Source organism: Rousettus aegyptiacus, unplaced genomic scaffold (genome assembly GCF_014176215.1).
Source record: "Rousettus aegyptiacus isolate mRouAeg1 unplaced genomic scaffold, mRouAeg1.p scaffold_m13_p_2, whole genome shotgun sequence".
Classification (NCBI taxonomy): domain Eukaryota; kingdom Metazoa; phylum Chordata; class Mammalia; order Chiroptera; family Pteropodidae; genus Rousettus; species Rousettus aegyptiacus.
This window is the reverse complement of record NW_023416295.1, coordinates 64,512,976-64,533,579: the sequence shown is the minus strand read 5'-3', so window position 1 is coordinate 64,533,579 and position 20,604 is coordinate 64,512,976. Positions and strand designations below refer to the sequence as shown.

At 41.4% G+C, this 20,604-nt stretch overlaps 1 protein-coding gene across 1 annotated transcript in view; it reads left to right on the top strand.

Moving 5' to 3' along the window:
* Nucleotides 1–562: 562 nt before the first annotated feature.
* KIF5C (kinesin family member 5C) overlaps nucleotides 563–20,604 on the top strand; it is a 142,081-nt gene continuing 122,039 nt past the window's right edge. The window contains exon 1 of the mRNA XM_016151134.2: nucleotides 563–1,057. Within this exon, the coding sequence (XP_016006620.1) occupies nucleotides 932–1,057 (126 nt within the window). The 5' untranslated portion in view covers nucleotides 563–931. The remainder of the gene's footprint in view (nucleotides 1,058–20,604) is intronic.

The following is a 20,604-nucleotide window of genomic DNA, read 5'->3' as shown; positions in this document are numbered from 1 at the left end:
CTAACTTTTTTTCAGATATTAAAGGAATCCCTGACCGAAAAAATATGTTATGAACCACTATCTGTGTACAGGCATCGTTGAGAATAACTGGCTTCAAATATTTATGCAACTCTCATTTCCTCCCAGAACTTCCTCACAACTCTTAAAAAACTTTTCAGTGCAGAGAAAATGCTTCATAACTGTTTGTTTGGGCACTGTCTTAAATAGCGATTCTCCTTTGGGAGCATGAAAAGATGTAAATGTAAAGAGCGGATCTAGATTTGGTTATTTATAGAGATCACTGGGTGTGACGTCTATCCTTTTCTTGACTTGGGTAGCCAAATCTGACTCGCAGGCTCTTAATGTTGCACCTTGGGTACCACCGCTGTCCTCGGATCCCAACTCCAAGCATCCTTGTCCTTCCACCTGCCGGTGGGATGACTACAAGTCCCAGGATGCCCCGCGCTCGAAGCCGGGGCGTATCTCTGCAGAGACGTTTCGCCTGGGGAGGACCAGGGAAGGGCGGGGCGAAGGGCGGAGGGGCGGGCCCGGGAGGCGGCGGAGCGCGCTGGTGCTGATGCAGGATGGCTGAGCGCGCGGGAGCCCGGGAGGTCTGAGCCGGGCGAGGCTCGTTCCCTGCGCATCGCCTCGTCCGCCGGCCGCGTGGTCGCACGGGCAGGTGGGCCCGGGGCGCAGCGCAGGGCTGAGGCAGGACCAGGGGAGGTAGGTCTGCAGCCCGCGAGGCCGGAGGCTGATAGACTGCCCACCTACCCGTTCTGCGAGCGGCCGCAGCTGCCCATCCGCCGAGTTCGCCATGACCTGCTGAGAAGCTTCATCGGAGGCTGCAGGAGGCGGCCTCGCTGCGGGCGGTGCGGTTCGCGGCCTCCTCCCTGGTTTTGCCGAGTCCCGGGCCCCCAGCCCTCCCCGCGCCCCCTCCCAGCCGCCGGCCGAGATGGCGGATCCAGCTGAATGCAGCATCAAAGTGATGTGCCGGTTCCGGCCCCTCAACGAAGCGGAGATCCTCCGCGGGGACAAATTCATCCCCAAATTTAAAGGCGACGAGACCGTGGTAATCGGGGTAAGTGGCCGGGGCGTCTGGCCCACCCTCCTGCTTCGCGCCGCAGCCCGGCGCCCCGACTCCCCAGACCGAGCGGTGATGGTCTGGTCACCCCTTCGGATATACCCCGCAGGGCTGCTTTCTCGGGTGGACTTAACGAGAGACCCCCCACCGCCGCCCCATGGTTCCCTCCCGGGCGGGTGGAGGGGAGACTGGGGGCGGCGGGGCGGGCCCCTGGTGGTGAAGGTGGGGGTGGGGGCTAGGAGGGGTTCGGCGCCGCCATTGTTCTGGGGGTGGGGGCCTGTGTGGACCTATTGTTCCCCGCCCTGATCGTGCCGCGTGGGTAGTGTGTTAGGGTTACGCTCAAGCCGGGGTGCCCAGGCTTCCTTTCAAGTATGAACTCTGAAACCCACAAATGATTCCAGGCATCAGTTTGGATTTATCGGACACTTTGCCTGTTCTCATGATCTTAGCAAAAGAAGGAGAAAGGCACTGGAGAAATCCTAGCCTCGGAGCTAGCACGGCCGCGTAGACGCAGCTCCCTGCGTGGTTTCACCTTGCTCTGCGCGCCGAAGGCGGGGGGTGCGGGGAGCTCTGGTGGCCTTGGTGTCCCGGGAGGCCTGATGTGTCTGTCTCCTGGTTCTTCTCAACCTAGGCTACTCTGGACGTGGAACTCGTGTCTGACTTCGCCCCAGTGGGGCGACTCCCCAACCTGATGTCCTCAGACCCTCGGATATGCTTGGCGCTGGGTGGAAAGGAGGCTGTAAACTCATATCTGTGGGGCTGGAGGGCGCAGAGCGCAGCCCAATAGCCCCGATGTGCCAAGAGCAGAAGTTACTTTGTGTGGCTAGGGCCCCCCTCGGTCTTGATCTCCTTTCTTATCTTCCTCCCCTTCCCTTCCCTTCCCTCTCTGCAGCCGGGGCTGCTGGTGGGGGGAGGGAATACAGTGAGTTTTTAGTTCTTAAAGGAATATGTCAACTGAAATAATCCAGCCTTGCCCTCCATTCCCCCTCCTCCCCCGTCCCCAACGTGTGTAGCTGATGGTGCCCCCTTTGTACGCGAGCCGCGTGGGGACGACCGAGTTAATGGGAGCCTCCCTATCCCCACTGACACGTTCCTGGCAGCCCGCTCGAGGCTGCTGATGCAGCCTTCCCGTCCCCAGCATTGATTAAGTGATGTCATCCCGATCACTGAGCATGCTCGGACTAACCCCCTCCCTCCCATTACCAGAATGGCTGGTGTATTTAGGTCAAGTGATTGACAGGTGACAAATTACGGTGGGTTTCTGCCTGGGTCCTCCAGGCCTTTCTCAAGCACCAGAAGCCGACGTTTGACGGCCCATGCAGTCCCCAGCATCTTCACAAGGTTGTGCCGCAGTCCCTGCGAAGGGCCCCGGGGACTAGTAGGTGCTAAACGTAACAGTAGGTTTGGGCCTCTCCTCTGGAGGGGAGCCTAGGCAGGGTTCTGGCTGCCGGGCTAAATCTCTTCTACCTCCCTTAGGAAGGCAGCTCACCTTGACAATCTCTTCTCCCCTCCCCATTTTCACAATCATCGGGAAACCATGATTTCCAAGTACTGTGTGGATGGGTCTTCATTCTGAGCTGACCTGTGATGGTCAGAAAGAATTTTTTCTCTGCTCAGTGTTAAATTGAAGAAAAGCTGTATGATACAACGATTGGCAAGGAGGAAAATTCTGTTATTAATGGCAGATATGGGATAGTGATATATCCATGGCCAGTGCATGGGGTAAAAAGTAAGTTGTTTTGGGTTACACCTCTAAGCTGGGATCAGCCTGCAGTCTGATTTGCTATTTCCTGAGCCAGACTTGCCTTTTAGAAAGAGTGGGAGTTATTGGGGACATCTAGTCCCTGCCCTTTGCCTTGTAACAATTTTTTAACAAATAACTGTGCAGCACTAGAATGCATTCTGGTGACCTTATCTTGGTCTTTTTCTTGGAGATTTTAAAGAACAGCCTGGAGACGTTTCTTCTTTTTCTCCTCTTTTTCTTCCTGTTCCTTCTGTCTTCTTAGAGTGATATACAAGGACAAATGAAGTGGTGTGCAAGGCAAAGACCCTTAATTCTATAGTTATCTTTCTTTAAGATGACATTACTATGAATATATATTTATTTCCCATAAATATATATGTTATTGGCTAAATAAATTAAAACAAATTATATAAAATAAATTTTATAAAAATGGTCACCATATAAAATAAATATTTAATCAAAAAATTGCGGATGTGAATACACATGTACCTCTTGTAAAGTTAAATTTTTGCTCATTTTACTGAAATCCTTTAACGCAATACAACTTTTAGTTTTTTAAAGATAAGTTATTGAAATAAAGCATTCACAGAGAAACGTATTATCATAAGTGTACAGCTTAATGAGTTTTTTTAAACACACCTTTGTAATCACTTTTCAAACTAAGAAACAGACTTTTCAGGACCCCAGAAGTCCCTCTAGTGTCACTTCCAGTTAATAACTTTCCTCGCTTCAGGGTAACCACTATTCTGACTTCTAACGCCATAGATTAGTTTTGCTTTTTTTTTTTTTTTAGCTTTATATACATAAAAGCAAACAGTATGTTTGCTTTTTGTGTGTGACTTCTTGTGGTCAACATTATGCTTGTCAAATTCATCCATGTCGTGGTGTAAGGCAGCAGTTTGTTCATCGTTGTTCCGTAGTATCCCCTTATATGAATATACCACAATTTATTTATCCATTAACTCTTGGTAGATATCTGGATAGTTTCCAGTTTGGGGCTAATATGGATAGAGCTGCTATGAACATTCTTTTATACATCTTTTGGTAGTGTACATACACAACAAAGATTGTCAGATACTGAAGGGTATTGGGACTTGGGTTGACATGTGTTAGGACCCTACCTCTTCCTAATTAATAATGTGTAGCTAAAGGAAATGACAGTTCTGGCAGCCTGTGTCATGCATTGTACACCAGGTAGAGTGGCTCCCAGTCAGTTCATTTGGAGCCAGCCTGCATGGCTCAGTTGCAGGTGGAGACTGCCTAAGGTGGACACTCCCTTCCTTACAGGGAGCAGATAGTGAGGATGAACAAAAAAGGCCAGAATCATTCAGAATGTCGTTCACCTTCATCCCCAACAGAGACAAGTAAAGAATGAGTTTCTGTGGAGTTAGCTGTTAATCCAAATTCGGAATCCCAGAAATTATTTTTGTTTTTGAAGCTGGGTCATTTGCTTTTTCTTTTAAAGTCTTGTTCAGTTCTTACAGAGATATGCTAAGAGGGAGAATTTTCAGGTGGAGTTTCTAGATTTGTTTTTTTAGGAAAATGTTCTGTCTTGGAAGAATCATCTCCAACATTCTTTCATATTTTTTACCTTCCATGCAAAGCTTTTTTTCCTAACTACCCCAGCCACTATCTCTCCCCACTTTGAACTCCTGTAGCATTTACTTTGTATATGACCTCATAAGCTTTTTGCCTTAGATTATTATTAATTTTGATCATTTGTCTAATGATATTCTAAGCTTTGTATAGTGACAAAGACCATCTGTGTTTTTCTTCTGTGTACTTCCTAGGGCCTTGCTCATAGATGGCACTTAATAAGTATTGATCTCTCTCTTGAGTCTAGAAATCTTTACTTTGGTATATTTAACTTATTTTATAGACTTTTAATTGGCTGTGGGGAATAGTAAAAAAAGAAAAACAATTTTAAAGAGAAGTGCTGTTCCTTTAAGGAGGTGGGGTAAGATAGCATATACTATGTTTAAATGCTGTAAGAAAACTGGGAAAGGACTGCATTCAATTTTGTTAAAAATTGGGAGAGCTAATGACACTGGTGGTGAGCTAAAGCAGAGGTTGTGGACGGCATAGTGGTTAGAAAAGGGACTACGCATTAATTCTTTAGAGAAAAATACTGGATTTACAGCATTTCTCTGAGTATTCTAGCATTAGCTGCTAAAAACCCTGGTGAGGCATCCATTACTTCAGGCTTTGCCTATTGGTTTTTATGCATCTGTGTTGATGGAAACTCTGTCTTGGAGAATTCCCAGTAAGGTTCTTTGAAATGGACTTCCACACTTAAGTTTCTTTGTTTTGAGCTTTCCTCCCCTTTGCTGTCCTGGGAAAGCAGGTCTTGTTAAAAGACGGGATCTTCCTCCTGAGGCAACATTAGTCCAAATTGTTTGCGAGCCAAAGCAAAACATTAGCCATAAATCCTGAGCCGGTGAGTAGTATGGAAGGTGGCCTTTGTCAACAGGAGCTGAGATTAGTTCTGGACAGTACGTAGGCAAAGAAGGCAGGGGGCCAAGATAGAGAACAAATTCCAATCCTGAGTTATCTTTGTAGTGATTAAAGACTGAAGAAGTGAAGAAGTTTGACTAGAACTTCTAGTTTTGTCCACAGTAATGGTCTTTAAAAGCAAGAACAGTAAAAATTTTTTAAAAGTGTATATACGGTAGTCACTTTTTTTGTGTATAGAGTTGTGTAGCTAAGCTGTATTTCTTTTCTGTTGCTGTAGCAAATTACCACAAACTTAGAGGCTTAAAACAACCCAAGTTTATCATCTATAATGGTCAGTAGTCCATCAGATCATCTAGTTTTTCTGTTTTAGAGTCTCCTAAAGCCAAAACCAAGGTGGTGTTGGCAAGGCCATGTTTGTTTCTGGAGGATGTAAGGCAGAATCAGTTTCTTGCTCATTTGGGTTGGTGGAATTCATTTCTTTGTAGTTGTAGGACTGAGGTTCCCATTTCCATGGTGTCAGCCTGGGCTGTTTTCAGCTTGTAGAGTCTGCGCTCAGGTCCTAGCCCCGTGCCCCTCTTCCTCCATCTTAAAAGCCAGAAATAGTTGAGTCTCTCTCATGCTTCAAATTTCTCCTGCCTCTTCTTTCATAGCACATCTTTCTCACAGATTTCTTCTGGCCCCTCTTCCACTTTTAAGGACCTGGTGTGATTACATTGAGCCCACCCTGATAATCCAATATAATCTTTCTATTTTAAGGTCAGCTGACTAGCAACCTTAATTCCATCTGCAAAATCCCTTTTATCCTGTAATGTTCACATATTCACAGGTTTCCAGGGATTAGAGTGTGGACATCCTTTAGGGCCATTGTTCTGCCTATCCCATACCAGTACAGTCAAGATACAAAGCAGTTTTAACACTCGAAAAAAAAAAAAAAAGAAAAAGAATAAAAAGCCCTCATGCTCATGCTACCCCTCTATAGTCAGACCTTCTCCCTTCTCTTAAAATCTGGCAACCGCTGACCTGTTCTTCCTCTTTATAATTTTGCCTTTTTCGGATTGCATAAAAATGGAATCATATATTCAGTATCTTTTCGAGTCTGGATTCTTTTACTTAGTAACTCTTAATAACTCATGTCATTGCATGTGTCAGTACCTCATTCCTTTTTATTACTTCGTGGTGTTTCGTTAGTTGTGTGTACCACAATTTGTTTATCTGTTCACCCATTGAAGGACATTTGGGGTGTTTCCAGTTTGGGATGATTATGAATAAAGCTGCCGTATACCTATGCATATAAGTTTTTGTGTGAGAATAAATTTTTATTTCTCTTGGGTAAATACCCAGGAGTGGGATTGCTGGATCATATTTTAAGTCTATGTTTAATTCTAAGAAACTGCCAAGCAGGTTTACAAATTGGCTGTACCATTTTGGATTCCCACCTAAAAGTAACAATTTTAATCTAGGGTTTAAAGAGTTGATTTAGTCATGTTGTGTAAGTGAATATTGATAGTAGAATTTAATAGTGTTTTAACTATATCAGTCCTTCATTCCCCTGTGCTCTAAATTCAGAGATGTTTACATGACCTGAAACTGGATTAGTAGTTTCCTGTAAATATACCTTCTGAAACCCTGGATTAAGTTAACACAGGAGAGTAGCCATAATCTGTCCCTGGAGGCTACTCGCTATTTGCGGCGAGACACACTCAGGGCTGTTCATTATGGAGTTGGTAGAGGCAGCGGGGAGAGTCAGACAGAACTCACTGTGGATTCACTCCCTAGCTGTGGGGCTTTTGTCAAGTTGCTGAGCTTTTCTGGGCCTCAGTTTCACATATTTAAAGTGGGGATAATTAGGACACAGGTCATTAGGATAAAATGAAACTAATTGGTTGAAACAGCATCTGGCACAGAGAAAATGCCCAAGAAATGATAATTATCTCCCACATTTCCTATTCCCCTCATAATTTCCCTCATTTTAAGAATTAGCTTTATTCCCCAAAATTATTGCTCTTAACTCTAGCTAATCTCTTGAAAAACCTTCATACATCCTCATTTTTAGGCATTTGTTCACTCCATTCTCCTGCTTGGAATAGCCACTCTTCAGCTTATTTGTAGAATTCCTGGGGATCTATGAAGGCAGAGCTCACCTTTCATTTACTTATAGACTATATCATCTATTTCTTTTATCTGAAATGGTCACGTATGGAAGTGTGTGTGTGTGTGTGTGTGTGTGTGTGAGAGAGAGAGAGAGAGAGAGAGAGAGAGACAGAGACAGAGACAGAGAGACAGAGAGACAGAGACAGAGAGAGAGAGTGTGTGTCCTCTCCATATAAATTATAAGCTGCTCAGTGGCAGGACTGTTTTTTTTTTTTTTTTACATGTCTTTGTCTCTTTTACTGTAGTTGTACATTTACTTAGTAAGTGTATCCTGATTATTGAAAGTTCTTTTTTCTCCTGTTTCCTGCCTAGAATCAAGTCTCCATAAATGCCAATTTCTGCGTTTCTTTAAATAACTTGGACATCACTGGGGATTTCCCTCTGCCTCCACCTTTGCTCATCTGGCCCAATTCCCCTATTTAATGACAGTGTTTTCCATTCTCTGCTCTTCTCCCCCATTCAAAATAGGAAACCTCCCCCACCTTTGGTTCGCTCTAGTCCCTACCTCAGATTTCTCACCTGCGTCTACTTATTAAACAAGCGAAAACAAAACTACCTACTCCCTAGTGGTTTCTCTTGAATCAAAAAAAAAAAAAAAAAAAAAAAAAAAAAACCTTAACAGATCCAGTTTCACCTTATTTCTCTCAGGTTTTCATAAAGTCCTATTTTTTTTTTTTTGTGGCTGAGAAAGTTCCTCCCTTAACCCATTTGCTGCACATCAGTCGAGTTCCTTTAGTAGGAAATGAGTTGTTGAGTTTGTGAATATTTGCAAATATCACAGAGAGCTTGGAAGAAAATGGAGTTTTAGATTCATCATAGTATCTCCCTAGCACCAAGCCTGGACGTTGAGTCACACAGCTCAGGACAAACTCCCAGCTCTGTGACTTCTTGGCAGTGTGGACTTGGACAGATTGGTAAACCACACTAAATTTTAGTGTCTTGGCCTGTGAAATAAGGATAATAACACTTTTCACTTTCTAGGGTCGTTGTGACATCCACACACGCTGAGCACGGTGCCTGGCATGTCGCAGGTGTATGTTATTTTAAGACCAACTAGTGGTTATTTCTCTGCACCCTCGTCAGACTCACTAATTTTGGGAAAGCCCAGACCCTTCACAGGTTCCCTAGTACCCTTAGGATGCATGAAAGAAAAATTATTCTGACACTTGCAAAAATAGTAAAGAAGACTGTTGTGATAGATGTCAACACTATCGCAATAGGGAAGAGGAATCAAGCTTAAATCCAAATACGAGTACAAATGAAGCAGGTTGGGGAGTCAGTGGGTGGACAGTTATTAAAAGCACACATCAGGGGTAGGAGGAATTCTTGCTAAACCGACCTAATAGGGTTCTTGCTGATGGCAGGCCAGATATCAAGATGTCAAGATGTTAGTATTGAGGGTGATGAGATATTGAGGTTGGTGGGATTCTTTCTAAACTACCTTTAGCAGGATTCCTGCTAAAACTGGACAGATATGGAAGTCTAAGGTCAATCCTCCTTCACTCCCAACCAGCTGCTCACATCTCACATGCCTGGGATGACGGTCCTCAAAGCGTACCTGCATGGCAAGCATCCATTTACCTTTAGAAGCTCATCCCATGGTACCTCCTCTGAATTTTTCTTGACCATCCCTTTTACTCCTACACCCTGGCCAGGTTAGACACTTCCTCCTGTGCACCCCTTGTACCATGCTCTACTCCTGGCTGAATTCCTCCAGTACAGCATTTAATTTATTTGGGTATGTGTATCCTTTCCGCTGATTAGTCTGAGAACTAATGGAGTTTTCAGTTATTATTTATTTCCATTTATTTCCATCCCACAGTCTGGAACAGTGCCTGGGACATAGTAGTTACTCAGTATAAGATGTCTTTTGAAAGAGATGATAGAATGCTGACTCTTCTAGGTGGTCAGATGTCAGAGTGTGGGGTTATTTGCTCAGATTTTCACTTCGATGTCTGTCCATCTCTGGTAACTTGTTTTTCTTACTTTGGACAACTTCATGGTTTTGTTGTTAGTATTTTAAAATAAATAGCTTTTTCAGGGGTCCCGATATATTTCATGCTCATTGGAAAAAACTCAAACCATTCAGAAAAGCATGAAGAAAGCAAAAATCACGTTTAATGTTACAAACCAGAAAACACCATTGTTAACATCTTGTTTATTTCAGCTCCTTTCTAGTCTATAAAATGATACACTTTGTTTTAAAACAAAGATATAACTTTATAAAATCTGTTTTTGAACTACCATTTTATTCACTAGTATAGCTTAGATATCAGCATTTTTAAAGGTTACATATAATTCCATCAATTTCTAATCAATACGTTATTTAACCATTTCCTACTGATAGCATTTGGGCTTCTCTTTTCTGTTATAAAGGTGTGATAAATATTAGTGCCCACATTTCTTGGTGCAGTCTTCAGTTATTTTGTTTGAATACATTCCCAGAAATGGGATTGCTGGATAAAAGGATATAGATGCTTTTAAGGCATCCGTAGTTTTTGAGAGGGAGCAATTGAGAGATGATGGATTGTCTTCTGTTTTATACTCTTACCTCCCTGCCCAGCCCATGGAATTGCTTCCTTTTTTGTCTCATAAGGCATCTGCCTCTTCATACCTGAGCTAAATTAAATTTTTTCAGAGAGTGTGTGCTTCGTCACGCACTGTTAACCCATAGATGCAGAACACGGCGATGCTTTCAGACTTAAATGTAAACCATAGGATTTTGTAGGCTGTCTCTTGTCAGTTTCAATATCCTAAAGGATGTTTCTTGGTGGTGTTCAAAAGCTAAATCTCTCTCTTGAGGCAGAGAGAGTTAGAGGCCAAGATTGTAGTCTTAAAGAAAGGGAGGATGGATGCACCCTTTCTTCTTGGTGCTGGCATTGACTGGCCTGATACCATCGGGCAGTGGTAAGTTGAGAAATGATAACATAGCCCCATCGGAAATGACTTTGAAAGAGCTTTTTTCGTCTTCCTCCTTGATTTCTAGGTGCTCTTTAAAAAAAAAAACTTTTATACAATTTCAAACATACACCAAAGTATAAGAATCACAAAATATAACCCCGTATGATCCTATCAGCCGGTTTTAACCATCATCAATAAACTGGCCAGTCTTTTTTACTATATTCCCCTCCTAAATCACTCAGTTGTTTCAAACTGAAATCTTATATCTCACATCGTTTTATCCATAAACTTTAATGTATATGAATCTCAAAGATCAGGACTCTTAAAGCCACAGTAACATTATTACAAAAACATGAACAATTCCATAATGCCAAATACCCCAGTTCCCTCTATTGCCTCATAAATTCTATATTTGGTTTGCTTACATCAGAATACTAGGTACTGTTGATTACAACTGAGGCGAGAAAGAAATGCTCCTACATATTGCACGTTTGGCAGTAGAAACACGTGAAGCAATCAGGGCTAATCAAGGTTTCCAGCCCATCTCCCTTAACCATGGTCACACACCAGTTACCTTTTTAAATAAAACAATGCCGGCATTGCACTCTCACTCAGAGAACTGTTTTCAGTACCCACCCTTATTAGTTTGGTTACAACTACACTTAGAGCAATTCTTTTAGGTGTGTCTAGGTGTATTAGTATTTATTACCTTTTCAGTCAATGTATACCTATCCTGGATGTGAATTGAATACTGGAAAATACATGCACAGAAATGAAGAGAAAGCAAATAGGTGAGAACAGAATTCAGTGTAACACAGTTCTTCAAGGAAGGTGGTTTGTGGTTCTCTTTTTGTTTCTTATTTCTTTTCTCATAAAAAAAGAACACACTTTTGAATGGGGACGTGACTGTAGAAAAAGTACAAATAAAAAAAATCTGACCACCTACGAATACCAGGTGCTGTAGGTGTAAAAAAAAAAAAAAAAGAAAGAAAAAAAAATCCCCATATTTTATGCTTTAACTTCCTTGACTGCAGGGTTATTATATGGTTGGAAGAGCTTTGGATCAATAATATTATTTTAGAAACATTTTCTTTAAAGATCTTGGTTGTACACTTCTGAATTGATAAGTCTCGGGGACCCTTCCTTTCCCAGGTGTTCTCATAGAGCGATCTTTCCCATTTCCAAGTCTCAGTTCGCCTCCTGAGGGAACCAAGAGCAGTCTGCTTCAATTCTCTGCGGAGGTTGTAGCATAGACTTTTTCTGAACGAACTGTCTGGCACCTTACTCCTCAGAGATTACTGATTTTCATCTGGGAACCTAAGGAAAGAACAACTCCATCTGACATCAGAAACTTTGGATTAGTCTTAGGGGAAGGGACTTCTGTTTCTCTTTCATAGTCACCTCCTGCCTCATAGAAAGGAACGAATGTCAATCTGATTGGTCCAAACCTCTACTGGTCCTGGTTACTGGTGGACAGGATCCCATGTGAGGTGAGGTCAGTTCTTTCCTGTGTCTGGCCTCTGGTGAGCTGACCTCAGTAGGGTCTGGCTTCCTGGGCTGTCTTCAGGGGCTAGTTTTCCATTTTTCTGCATGGTGCTGAGTCGATAAGTTAGGCTGGTTCCACAGATTCAAGCCCTGTGGGCTGGTCTTAAGGTTCAGAAACGGTCAGGTTGCAGGATGGTGGCTGGTGAGGTAAGGAGGGTAGGGAGACCACATAAAACCTTCTTACTCAAGGCTTTGCCCGGCTTTGGTATTGGGATGATGGGTGCTGGAGCCCCTATCCAGGTTGTGTTTGGATACCTGTTGTATCACTATTCCTGTGTTATACAAACTTGCCCAGCTTGTGAGAAGGAGGGGGCTGACTGTTAGGGGAGTGTGGGTCCCTGCCCTGCCTGGGTCCTTGGTACTAATGCCATCTTGATAGCATCAAAACCTTCTAACTACTAATAGTTTGTTTATATAGTATTTGTGAAAAGTAGTCTTAAGAGGGAAAGTGTTTAGTTCTTCCACAATAATTATGAGGCAACACAGCCTACTAATTATCTGTTCAAACAAGTGGGGAAAAAACACCAAAGTACTGTGTTCTTGAGTAAGTGCTTGCTCGTGTGTATGTTAAATATTCCTCAATAAATATGGCTCTTGATACAGATGGTTTGAAGATTGATTTTGAACAGTATTTTCTGGTTTAGGCATTTATCCAAAGAGCTTGTAAAAGGGGAAAAAAGCAAATACAGAGGTAAAACATATAGATTAATGGAAAACTTGAAATTGACTGAGTTCTTCATTACTGTGAAAAACGTTTCCTTTTATAAAGAGTGTTTTTATGGTCTGTAGCGTTTGTGGAGCTTCGCTGTAATACTGTGCTGTCCAGTTTGGCAGCCACAGCTTCATGTGACTGTTAAGCCCTTTGCAGTGTGGCTAGTCCACATTAGGATGTGCAGTAGGTGTGACAGGTACACTGTCTTTTGAAGACTTAGTACGAAAAAGGAAATGTAAATATCTCAATTTCTTTGTATTTATTACATGCCGAAATAATAATATTTTGGATATATTGGGTTAAAGACATTAATAAAATAAATTTCTCCTTTTAACTTTAATGTGACTGCTAGAAAATTTTAAGTTCTGTGTGTGACTTGCATCTTTGGCTAGTGTTATTTTTCTATTGACCAGCGCTGCTTTTACATTTAGATCTCGACATTCTGATTGCTGTTATGTTTATTATTTTCCGTTCGTTCTGTATCCGTGTGTTGGGCTTATTGTGTGTTAAGGTCAGTGCTAAGCATTGTGGACCCACTGTGTGTGATAGGTAAGACAAGATCGCTGCTATCAATAACCATACATATAATCCAGTGGGAGAAAGCAAGGAAAAAAAATGGCACATCAAAGAGAAGAGGAAACACTCTCGCTGGAATTAAAAAGAGAAAATGCACATCCTGTAGTGTTCGTGGAAATAAACCTTAAGCAGAGAGACTATTTGATCCTTACCTTCATGCAAACGTAAAATTTGCTTCTTTACCTTCAGTCACTTTGCAGTTCTGGGTAGCTTCTTTACAGATTTCTGTTTTGAATATTGTTGAGAAAAGATGTGAAAAGAAAGGGACGTCTGCCATAGCCTGGTCCAGCCCTCTCCCCCACAAGTATTGTGACATTGAGGATTGCTGCTGTGAGCTGCTGGGAGGAACAGCCCACCCTGAATCCTTTAATTAAGTACCAGCCTTTTGTGGTAGCAGGTTTGTGATGCATTTGTAGTGGGTGACATTGAAAACACCAAGAGGGGAACCAGCATATTGTCTTTGAAAAATGTCACGATGCCGCCCTGCTGCCTGGCTCCCACACTAGCGGGCCCTGGGATGGCACACCAGGCCTGCAGGCCTCTTGCCTGCCTGCTGCGGACCGTGCTGCTTGGGTCAGCCTCCCCGGGCTGGTGGTTTTTAATTTCCAGGCAAGGAACACCCTGGTGATTACAAATCTGCCATTAACCTTTTGTCTCCATTCTTTCGCTAATGCTAGGAATGTCTAGCCCCTGGTCCTGGAAATGCATTGCCGTTAGCACAGGCTCCATCTAATGAAGTCCCCCCACCCTGTGGAACAAAAACACCCATTAGGAGAACTGGTGGTGGGAGGCGGGGCTGTTGTGGGAAACCAAGGAAATGCTACTTTTGTCTCTCACAGGTGCCTCTTGGTCCTGGCATCTGTGAGGGGAGAGGTCGCTTCGCAGGTGAAGGCCACACAGCTCTTTGGAGAAGGAGTTGGGTCTGTGCTAGAAACATCCTCTTTTCTACCCTTTCTCTTGTCCCTGTTTGTGTGGTTTGGCACAGAATTGACTTTTCCTCCTTTGTAAATGGCAAAAAAAGCTATAATAGTAACGTGAAAGCTCAGCCACAGCAAAATCAGCCATGATCTCACCACCCTACATCATCCATTTTTATTTTTATATCCTTCTTTTTCCTCTCTTGGTTGATACCCAACATTAAAAAATATATATATTTTTAACCATAGATAGACTGTTCTGCCTTTTTTCTTTTTTCCTAAGCTTACTTCATAAAAGATTTTCCATGTTGTATAACATCTTCATGGTTATAATTTTCAGTGAGAAGTCTCTGTTAGGTTGATAGATCACAATTTGCTAACCCATCCCATCGTGGTTGGTCATTCAGACCTCATTTACCCTGGTTCTGTGTAATGGTTTAGTGAGCATCTCCATACACAGAGCTATTTTCTTTGTGGAGTTATTTCTAGAGGCTGCATTCTCCAGAAGTGAATTTATTGGACCCATTGCTGTGGACATTTTAAGTATTAAATATTATTTAAATATTGGTCCTATTAAATATTATACTGTTTCTATAGGAGTTTATCAATTCCTATGGCCTCCAGGGTTGTGTGAGTATCCTGTCGGTGAAGTAAAGGAGAGGAATCATTTATGAAGGTGATTTGTGGAGCCAATGATCTGTGATTCATGTTTCTTGGGTTTTGTTTAGGCATTTACTCTGATTTGTATGAATTTTAAACAAATAATATAACTAGTGATCTTTCAGGATTTGGAATATTGCTGTCAGTGGGCACTTCCAGGATTAGGCTGGTGGGTGGGGTGTCTCCTGGGCTATGTAGGGGAAGGAAAGACTTGGAAAAGTTGCTGCACTCTGCCCTCCAGCATCTGTCAAAGGAATTGATTGCAGGTGGTGATTTACACTTGGGTTTCATTCAGGGCTCTTCTCACATGCTTACTGATATAAATCACTTTTTGCTTTGTATTGGGTAATCTTCAGACCTCTATCCTAATAGCAGCACACACTGGGATACATTTTGCTAGATGACCCGGGGCATCTATTAGAATCCATTGTTCTTCTGGGAGGTGTGGAACCTCACAAAAGTCATGACTCATGCTTCGATGGTTATATGTACTGTAGGGACCAGCAAGCTCTTTAGTTCTAGGGTAGCCCACCAACCAGGTTCAGCATCCTGTGGGCATCACTAGCAAACCCAGGGCTAGGACAGAAAATCTGAATAAGGTAAACAAAAATAAAGGCACTATGTAGAGGAAACATGGGCCAGTGGAAAAAGAGGAATAGGAGTGCTGAGGGCCCCTTTTCGGGTGTCTTTGTTCTCTTAATCTTACTGTGGAAGACATGACACATTTCCTTTCTTAACAAAACTTACTTTGAATACAAAGTGCTGCTTTCTACTGCATAGGTTTAGTCACTCTCTTTTGATGTCTTAAATATTATGTTAAGTACCATTTATTTAAGAACCTTATTGGTTTATGAAAATTTTGCTTGTAACTGGTTAAATCATAGGTTTTAAAAATATGATACATTGGACATACTCGTTGTGTAAAAATCAAAGAACACAGAAGGAGAGAAAGAAAAGGAACGATGGGATAAGAATTTTTACATGGAAGAAAAGGTGATCCCTTTGTGTTCAAGGGCAGGAGGGAACATGCAAGCCATATTCAAGAGGCTTGAATGTACCGGAGCAGAAAGGTGGTCCAATTGGCTTGAGCAGGAAGGAATCGGATCCGTGAAGGGACTTGAAAGAGGACTAGGGGAATTGGAATTTGATTTGGTTGACTTAATCTACTCTAACCTATAGCTGGTTCAGAAATACTTGCACAAAACACTTCTCCTTTAGTGCATGTGTCCCTTGACCTCCAGTAACCTTTTTCAGATTCCCATGAAGGTACTGTCAAAGTTTGCTTTTCACAGTTCTATACCTGGTAGTACAGTGAAAAACTTTGCAGTTCTCATCCATCCCAAATGAGTTTCTGCTGTTTTTCCTCGATTTATCATCCGAAAGGATTCATATATCTTGTTAACACCAATAGTTAGGGATGAAGTTTTCGTGCTACAAATTTCAAGAAATTGACACACAGTAAAGTATAGATAACTTAAACCATATTTAACATAATATTTTTCTGATGATATAGGCATTTCCCAGAAGAATTTTACATTGTAGGTGAAAGCATCCGGTTTGGGATATTGAGCACATCAAAGGCTCCTCAGTATACAACAGTAGTTTCACGTCCGTTGGTCTTGCTTATTTTAAGGGAAGAGATGCTAGGAAACAACTTATAAAGTGGCTTAATCCTAGGAGAAATTGGTTAGCACTAAATTTTCTTCCTGAAGATGGAACTTACTCTGGAAAGGGAATATGGGGAGTGGAGAGAAGTGCTTTTCAACTTGGGTGTGCTTAGGAGGGCCATATTTAGAGAAACTGTTTCAGTCTTTTTATAGTTTAGGATAGCCTTTTTAAAACTTCTGTTTGCCCCATTCCACCCCACTCTAGACACAATTCTAGGCATAAATGTGTTCAGTACAGAAGTCAGTTAATAGAGTGTCTTGATTAGAACTGCAGATAACGTGTTATTGCTCTTCTCACAGACCTGTTTGATGAAGAGTAATCATCTTAGACCAGTGGGGTTATATTCTTCCCTGATTGCTTATAATATCATAATTCTAAAAGAGCAAGACAGCATATAGTGAAATCTTAACAAACATTTATGTAAGTGCTTTACATATATTCATTCATTTATTTTAATCGTCAGTATCACCCTATGAGGTAGCTATTGTCACAACCTCTATCCCCTTTCCACAGATGGCAGAATCTGGGGCATAGAGAGGTTAAGTAACTTTCTCAAGGCCACACAAGAGTAAGCTGTGGATTTGGGATTCAAACCCAGGTAGTGTGGCTCCAGAGTCCTTGCTTTTAACTATTTGCTATGTCGTATCACCTGTTGGTTAGTTAATACCAGGAGTTGAGGATGCTCAGGTGTGCCATGTTCTCTAAATTAGAGTTCCTCTGGCTCACTGGTTCTTTGAATTATTCCCTGATAAAAGGGTTTGATGTCAATTAAATGTAAGGAGATTCTCTGCCTCTGGGAAACCTGTTCTGCCCCACCATCAACAATCTTGCAGTAAATAAGTACTCTTAGCTTTACTTAACTTGGTGCTTACCATTAGCAATTCACTGTGCTGAGAAATAAGTTTGGAAACTGCTATAGGAGAAGGTAGCTGTAAACTTGGGCTACATGTGAAAGTGGAGGATTTTTTTTCTCTCTCTCACTTGCCTTTGCATTGATATCAAATTATGTGTGAAGTCAGAATCAGCTTCTCTTGTTATTGCTGTGATTTCCATCTGAAAGGCTGCTTAGGGCATTCCATTGAACACAATGCCAGACTTCTCTGGATGTATGGTGCATTTGCTAGGAAACCTCATAAACGAGAGAATGTTTCAATGGATTATTAATCTACATAGATCTGTCCCCAGAGAATGATGCTTTTCTTATAAAAACATGTGTTCACCCTGCTCTTTGTGTCCTAAAAGGGGAGAGATTTAAGTCTGCTCTTTGGATTTCTAAGTCAATCTGTACATTCAAGTCATATTACTAAATCATCTTCTAAAAAATCGTCAGTAGATGTTAAAAGATATAGCATTAAGATAATTATCTTCAAATAATGACAGTTTTGTTTTCTTCTTTCCAAAACATACTTTTGATTTCTTTTTTATTATCTTACCGCATTGGATAGGATCTCCAGGATAATCTAAAATAAAAACAATTGTAGCAGGCGTCCTTGTCTTGTTCTTTATCTTAAAGCAGTTTGATATGGGTGTTCAGTTAGATGTCCATTATCAAGGTGAGGGTAATACCATCTATTCCTAGTTTGTTTTGTTTTTAATCATGAACAAGTTTTGAAGACCTTAATTACCTCTTGCCTCGAATAGTCTTGGAAATATATTCCCTGCTTGTTCTCCCTCTAGTCTCTTGAAAAACTATAGCTAAAATCTTCTTTCTGAAGTACTACTCAGAATATGTCAATTCTCTACTCAAAAACATTTAAGACTGTCTTTTGGTTGCTAAAATAAATTTGAACTCCTAAACTTGGTTCCTGTGATTCAACAAAATCCTCCACAATATGTTCCCTTCAGCCTTTTGCCATGGTCACTCTGCTTCATTTCTGTCTATTTCAAAACTAACAACACACTATATCCCAAACTTAATCTGCTCTTTCGCTCTTCCAGGCCTTTGTTCAGGAAGTCCCCATCTCTTGGAGTGCCATTCTCATCTGTGTCTTCTGAAATTCTTTCTCACCCTAGAAACTTACTGTGAAGACTAAGGGAGCTGCTCACGTGTTTCTTTTGTGAAATTAAACCAAACTGCATACAGGCATTCCTTAGGAAGCACAACCCATTTATCCCATCTCCAACCAACTCGAAGGAAGACACACACACACACACACACACACATTGGCAATACAATCGATAAGGGATTGAATAACACTTGAGGTTTATTGAGCATGAAACACCTTTAAGGCTGAGGCGGATTTTACAAAGTGGCTCTATTTCCCAAAGGATAAAAATTGTTGTTGTATCGAATATCCAAACTCTGTTTCATTTCTGTCCAGCTATTCAGTTGGCAGAACCAGAAAGGAAGAAAATTAGAGTCATTAAGTATAGAAAATGATTGCTTTAAAATGATTTCCTCTTCTACCAAAATATATGCGCCGCACTCAAAGTACTCTTCTCTTGATTTGCAACTTAGAAGTCTTATAAAATTATTTTAATTTGAACTGAAAACGGGCATCATAAAGAAAAGGGTCAAAGAAATTCAGAATTGAAGTCATTGATAACGAACCACATTTTAACTTCTACTGATAGTCTCATCTCTGAAAGGGAAATGTCTTTATATTTAGAGAAATGTAATTTATCTAAATTGCCTTGAAAGGAAAAGAAATAAGAGACTTCCTTTCTTGGATGTCTGTTTCCTGGCGTTTTCTTAATAACCAGGCTATAGAGTGATTGAATTATTATAACCCTATAGTTACTATTATTTCAAAAGAACATGGGTTAATTTTAGATGAAGCTTACATTTCAAATAAGTTTATTGTAATATGTATAATAAATCAGTACTGAGTCATAGGGCCTGAGGATCAAAATTATTTTAGATGAACCTATGAATTTTTCTTAAAGCTGGTCAGTTGTTCATCTGAGCTTATTACTCAGGAAAATGGAACAGGGGAGGGAATATTAAAGAAACTATGAAAGTAACCCCAAGTGTTCAGTAGCTTCTTTTAACTTCCTTTAATTATCTTGACTGCTTATTCTAAATATGTGTACACACACACACACACACACACACACACATGCTTTAGGACAATTAAAAAGGTTTAAGGAGATAAAATACAGAAAGTAGAGATGTCCCAAAACCCCCTCTCTTCAGAATAACTGCTGTCAAGTGATGAATGTTATATTATTCTGTCTGTTTTATATATCCAATTATAAAATATTTAATACATATAAAATAATATACATAACAAAAATAACTTGTGAGACATGACTGGTGTCATAACACCCGTGAGGCCGCCATCTACCTAACAGCATGTGACTCTCTCTTGGTCCTGGCAATTATCGCCTCATCCCAGGAGCAACCGCTCTCCTGAATTTTGCTTTTGTCATCCCCCTAATATTCTCTGCAAACATTTTTTTTTTTTTAGCCCTAAATGATGCATTGCTTAATTTTGTTTGGTTTTAAATCTATAAAATATTTATTAAAATGCTATGTATATTTTTCTGTGACTTGCTCTTTTCTCTTAATTCATGTTTCAAAATAGGTACTTAAAGTTGGTGTGAATTCTGATGGTAGAAAAACATAGCCTGTCCAAATCCAATTTAGTACATGTGGTGTGTTAGTCCGCTTGGGCTGCTATACAAAATATCATAGACTGGGTGGCTTAAACAATAGAAATTTATTTTCTCACGGTTATGGAGGCTGAAAGTCCAAGATCAAGGTGCCAGCAGAGTTGGTTTCTGGTGAGACCTCTCTTCTTGGCTTGTATATGACAGCTTCTCATTGTGTCCTCACATGGCTTCTCTCTGTACATGCATGCAAAGAGACATCTCTGTTGTTTCTTCTCTTCTTTTAAGGACACCAGTCATATTGGGTTAGGGCCCCACCCTTATGTCTTCACTTAACCTTAATGGCCCCCTTAAAGGCTCTATCTCCAAATAGAGTCACATTGGAGGTTAGGACTTTAACATATAAATTTTGTGGGGAAACAGGTGATGTGCACTAAGGCCCTGTTACCCACTGCAGGGGGGTCAGAGATGACAAAACTTAGACCTTTTTTTGGAGGTTACAGCCCATGGTGGGTTTCTTGGCTTTTTCTGAATAACAAGGCTAACATTCCCCAGAAGAGCACTCCTGGGGAGCCCCCTCCCAGAGAGTGACTTCGTGAGCATGAAAACAAGGGAATAGCAGGTCCAAGTAAGAGGCATGCCAGCCTCCCTCAGTGGGGGCACA